The following is a 5,909-nucleotide window of genomic DNA, read 5'->3' as shown; positions in this document are numbered from 1 at the left end:
TGCATAAATATATTGACTATACTTCTGTCTATAAGGACCCTTGAGCAAATGATTATCTAGTGATGTCGAGAGAAGATGACGTGATAATTTCAGATAACTCGGACGCAGTCGGAGGGATGTGCGATTTCGTATCAAAAAGAGATTTTGTGCAATTCTGTTTACATTTGCTAATTCGTATTTTCTTTTCTAGCGATGACAGCACAATTTATATGACTACTGAATGGATTGCCCGGTTTTCCTCAAATGTCAGTTAAAGTGTTTTACAGACACATCTCGGCGCCATTTCAGGAAAGATATTAGGAAAGCCACTCTTGCTGGAATTGCAACTTCTCATAGGAACAGCCAATCAGGAAGCTGGATTCTTGTCGTTAGCATGAAAACTGCCATTCCAGCAAGAGTTGCTATCACATCACCTTTTTAATTATGAAATGGGGCCCTCATACATTCACAGGTTAGGGAGGGGGTGGTCTTGCCAAGCTAGAGGCTATGAATCATCGAAATTTCTTTGATGGCTCATTCAGTAACGTTAGATATCTTTAGACCAATCCACCACAAAACTATTTTTGCAAGGACGATCCGTTTGATTTTATCACGTAAAATTATTCATGTAAATCTATGTCGTAGATTTCGTCAGGCCAATTTCAAATGCAAATTTCGCTCCATGATTGAAATTGATTAGATATTTTGATCTGTGTTCTCAGACATTATTGTTATGCAATAACGTATAATTTTATGTTGTGAACGTAGTTGAGCAGAAAGAGAAGATGCTAATTATACTCAATTTCCTTGCTTCTGACCCGACCACAGGTTCGTGGGTGCAGCCTACGGTACGGCAGTGCAGCCGGTGGAAATCCCCTGTCGCAGAATTCCGGAGCTGTCGGACAAGCAGATCCGATTCTGTCAGAGGAACCAAGAGAAGATGTCGAGCGTCGCTGAGGGCGCTCATAAGGGAATCCAGGAATGCCAGTTCCAGTTTCGCGGGAGACGGTGGAACTGCACGACGATAGATGGCGACGATTCAGTGTTCGGCCCAGTCCTCAACAAAGGTGCTTGGTTTTTGTGTGTTTGTTGCTGTTTTGTTTTCAACAGCTTCACTGCATTTGAATTAATGTCGTCTTTTTCTCGCACTTCAGTCTGTTTAATTTGTCTTTGTTGCAAAGGTTATAAGTTTAATTAATGTTAAATCTCAGGCGTACTTCATTGAGCGGTTTTCAGTTGTTTACAAATACTCTGTTTGCTGTGCGTAATATGCACATTTTCTCTGTATCTACGATACATACACTATTATATCCGAGGATTTAATATTTCACTTCTTTTAATTCGTTATGCTGCATGCGGAAATATATTGTCTTTTATTGTCAATTGTTAATATATCTGCAGTTAGGTGTATGTATGTACGTTGTATGCATATCAGCACATGTGCAGGCCTATTCAGTTTTAACTTTTTGTGAGTCCAATGTTTAGGATTCTAAAATAATGACAGAATATTTCGGATGTTCGTATCTTGATATTCTTTTTAACTGAGTGTTTTCTGTAATCATACTTTTCTCCGTGGGAGGTTTAGTCTGTAGATTTACTATTACGCTCGTTTGTTTGTTTTTTTACTTTTCTCCGTGGGAGTTTTAGTCTGTAGATTTACTGTTACGCTCGTTTTTTTTTTTACTTGCAATATAATCGAAATTGATTGATTTATTATTTGATTGATTGATTGATTGATTGATTGATTGATTGATGGATGGATGGATGGATGGATGGATGTATGATGTTTTCCACATGTTTACCTTATTGATATCAATAAAAGAGACAAACAAATTTGGGAGCTTATTCACTTCTTAAAGAGCACAGGAAGCTAAAGCAACAATTGAATTTTACTTTAATTTTGTTGCAGGGACGAGGGAGAGCGCCTTTGTCAATGCTATTCTGGCCGCCGGTGTCACGCACGCAGTCACCCGGGCGTGTTCCCGGGGTGACTACCTAGAATGCGGTTGTGACCGGTCCCACCGCGGGCCGCCGGGGCGGGATTCCAACATCACGCCGAACAGTACGTGGCGATGGGGTGGCTGCAGCGAGGAAGTGCGGTACGCCGTGAAACTTACGCGGGACTTTCTGACGACGCGGGGCGGCCAAGCGGCTAAAGTTCGGACTCAGATGGACTTGCACAACACAGAGGCAGGCAGAAAGGTCGGTTGTCTATTAGAATTTGGAATTCCATTTATGCCAGCATGCAAAGGTCATTTCTTCAAAGAGAGAAACAGAAAAAAGTCATAAGTCGAAAAACAACATCTTTAACAATGATATTGAATGAGTTTTCAGAAAATCACTTGATACAAAATTTGACCCAAAGAACTCGGAACATAGACATCGATAAATACAAACACACACAGTAGATGAAAATATGAAAATAATTATGAAGTGCCACTATTATAAAGTGAGAAACATATGCATGTGCAAATTTGTTCAAGTCATGGGCTTGATGTATTGCTCTGTGTACCCCTCAACTGGATTTTCTCTTCTTCTTTTTTTCTTTCTCTCTGTTTAGAGCCAGTAAAGGCCCGTGTGGTGTAGATGAAAAGAAAAAAAAAACAACAACAAACGAACAAAACAACGTAAATGGATACGTGCTTCATGCTCTTGATAATATCCGAGGATTAGAAACCTTGATTGAAAAATGAACAATCACTCATTTCTTCTTCGTTTGTTCTTTGCTCTGTCCTCTGCTACAGTCTGTCCTGCATACAATGGAGCTGCGATGCAAATGTCACGGTGTGTCGGGGAGCTGCGAACTAAAGACGTGCTGGTGGGAGATGGCGCCCTTTAGAAAACTTGGGGACAAACTCAAAATAAAGTACGACAGCGCGGCCGAAATGCGCGTCGAGCAGAGAACACACGGTCGCACCTTCGTCGAAGTCCTCCAGCCGCGATTCGAGGAGTACAAGGAACCGACGAACATGGATCTGATCTATTACGAAAACTCGCCCAACTTCTGCGAGAATAACCCGGATGTTGGCTCCTTCGGCACGAGAGGGCGTGAGTGTAATCTGACGTCGCATGGAATCGACGGGTGCGAGTTGCTTTGCTGCGGGCGAGGTCATAACACCATGACGGTAACGCGGCGTGAGCGCTGCGATTGCGTCTTCGTGTGGTGCTGCAAGGTTGTCTGTAAAGAGTGCGTCAGGCAATACGATGTACACACATGTAAATAGACACGAAACTCCACACGACATCAGTTTGAGATCCCACTGGACCAGTCGTTACGGAAGCGCCATCAAAACATAATTAATATCTCGAAGGGAAAGGCAGATACAGTGTAGATCCATTATCCGTCAGAATCAGATTATAGTATTCATCAACATCTCAACTAGCCTGGTTTCAAGACCCCTTGCCAACTGGACTCTGCGGCGACCTGCGGCGACGAAGTCGCCGCCTTTGCCGAAGGCAGGACAAAATCACCTAATCCTATTTCAGTTTTCGACGTTGAGGGCGTCAATATCCTGCATAGCGAAATAGTACGAGCAGAGGGTCTGGAAGCCAGACTACATCTCAACGGAATTTGAACCTCTCTCCGCATGTGTATTCTGTGACTATCACACGTTTGCCCCAAATAATTTTGCCATAATTATTTCATGGAATTTCTTCTCCTATGGGATGCAACCAAATGAGGACTGAACTGTAATAGACTTTATTGACTGGACACTGGATTACGAAAGAGGCTCAAGTACGATTTCTTATAACTTTCGTCTATGGGAGATATTATACCCGTAGGACACTGGATTAAGAAAATTTGTCAAAAAGCCTTTGACGTTGATCTGAATTTCAGTTTTTATGAAATGCACAAAGTTGCCTTACGCCTTAGGAATCTATAGTCACTTTTCGAGTTTTTTTATGTTTTTTTTTTTTTTTAGTTTCCCGGTTTTTTGTAACTATTCTATAGAAACAAGACACATCACTGGTTTCATATATTTCATTTTCAATGATAGGAAGTTACAGTAATGTCCATGCTATGTATTGTGTTTTCTATTACAAACGTCAAATCACTAAGTAGACGGATTTTCTTTTTTTATCAACGGGCGTTATCAGCAACAGAAACTTTGTAATGAATGTCATGCGGACACGTCTATGAACACTAAATCAAATACGAATCTCATCGCCAGTAGTGAGAAGGGCAGAACAAACACATTTAAATCAAATACCCTACGTATTGAAGAGAAAGGTTAAAAAAGTGACAATAGACTTGTTCGCATAATTTTGTTTGTATATTGCATAGCGTAGTGTAAGTGACGGCGAAGGCGTGGGTTTTAAAGTTTGAAATATAACAGCATTACATTGACTATGTCAAAGATACTGTGCCTTTATTTTTTACGTATGTATATCTGTTTCTTTGCAGACGCTGAAACAAAACGTTTGTACGCTCATTTTGTTATTGTTATTATTTCTTTAATGTTATCATGAATTAGGTGTTCGGTGTTGGATATGTACATTTTACGCCCTAGAATGTCGAAATGAATGTATACGTTTTATATTGTATCATAGACTTTGTTTTGAACAATATTTATATTTACAAATTCTATGTACAGTTGAATAGCATTTAGCTGTAAGCGAAACTTCGAAATCTGCCTACGAATACAAGCCCAGTGACTACGTGTGAATCAAGTAACCTTGCTTCTTTTCTACACCCGGGAAGGTGAAATTGTACGACCATTATATAGGATTCTACGTAAACTTGAATTAGTGTATCAGACAGATTAGACTCCTTGTTAAGAAAAAGAAACCACATAAATATGTATAAAGGGACATGTTTATTAAATGTTCACAGTTACTTTTAATGACGATAACTATGATATCATAATTATTCTTATTGGGCGAGTTATGTGCTGTATTTGCAAAGGGAATCACCTGCACGTTGCTTCAACATGGTATCGGTTTAATACTGAAAATAATCATTCTATCCTCTAAATGATGTTGTGTTACTGCGACCTCAAAGAGCAGTGTTAAAATTATTATCATATTAGTAAACATCGAGGATGATTTTGGGAAGGGATTCTCAAATATTGATTTGATTGGAAAGCAAATGAGGTGATAGATCAAATATAATCCATTCTATAGGCCGCGAAGTTACGTTGACATTCGGGTTGACATGGAAGCTAGGCGCCGTTAGCCTATACAGCAACTGGGTTGTGGATTGAACATTTACAAACATGTACAAGCAAAATACATAACGTATGTCTATTTAGTTAATAATTAATGGAAATTAAATTGATATCCAGATAACGCACACAAGCAAAACCATTGTACATCTCGACAGAAATTGGATGACGCCCAGTATTTTCTAGTTTGGTAGTGTGTGCTCGAACGTTGCGGAGAAGATAATTAGTTCTGAATATCGCATAAATTTCAGCAAAACAATTAATTTTATCAGTGCATTTCTATTCCTTCATTCCCATTTCATTACCTGATTTTCTCAAGCAAAAAAAAAAAAAATATGAAGAGAACAACAGTTACTGATTGTAAGCATTTGCAAGTTTTGACTGCACTCATGGGAAGTAAAGATATTGGGTATACGTTGTAGAAGAAAACAGAACGTACTGAGAAACGGTGTGCCTACTGTATGTGTATGGAATGTTCACAAACCCTTCATTAACTCGGCATAATACATTTCAATGCTACCAGTTTATTCACACATACAATTATATTTAGAAAAAAAAAAACTTACGCAAACATACTAGCTTTATCATCAAAGGTGTCTGTGTAAGTAAAAGATTGGATGTGACTCGGTCTCAACTCGATTATTGCATTATTATGTGTATATTCAATCCTTGAGAAGTTGCTCGTGTTGAATCGACACGAGATCCATCTTGTGTCTATATTGAAATAAAATTGCTATCTTTGTAAGTATGAAGGGGTTCGACCAA

At 39.2% G+C, this 5,909-nt stretch overlaps 1 protein-coding gene across 1 annotated transcript; it reads left to right on the top strand.

Annotated features, from left to right (window-relative positions):
• Nucleotides 1-919: 919 nt before the first annotated feature.
• LOC139718643 (proto-oncogene Wnt-3-like) lies at nt 920-3,203 on the top strand. Its single transcript, XM_071630103.1, has 3 exons — nt 920-1,046; nt 1,889-2,181; nt 2,724-3,203. Exons 1-3 carry the CDS (start codon nt 920-922, stop codon nt 3,201-3,203), a joined length of 900 nt encoding a protein of 299 aa, XP_071486204.1.
• The last annotated feature ends 2,706 nt before the right edge of the window (nt 3,204-5,909 follow it).

Source organism: Diadema antillarum, unplaced genomic scaffold (genome assembly GCF_040938485.1).
Source record: "Diadema antillarum isolate AM-2024a unplaced genomic scaffold, OU_Dant_1.0 scf00000098, whole genome shotgun sequence".
Taxonomy (NCBI): Eukaryota; Metazoa; Echinodermata; class Echinoidea; order Diadematoida; family Diadematidae; genus Diadema; species Diadema antillarum.
This window is presented reverse-complemented; position numbering and strand designations above follow the sequence as displayed.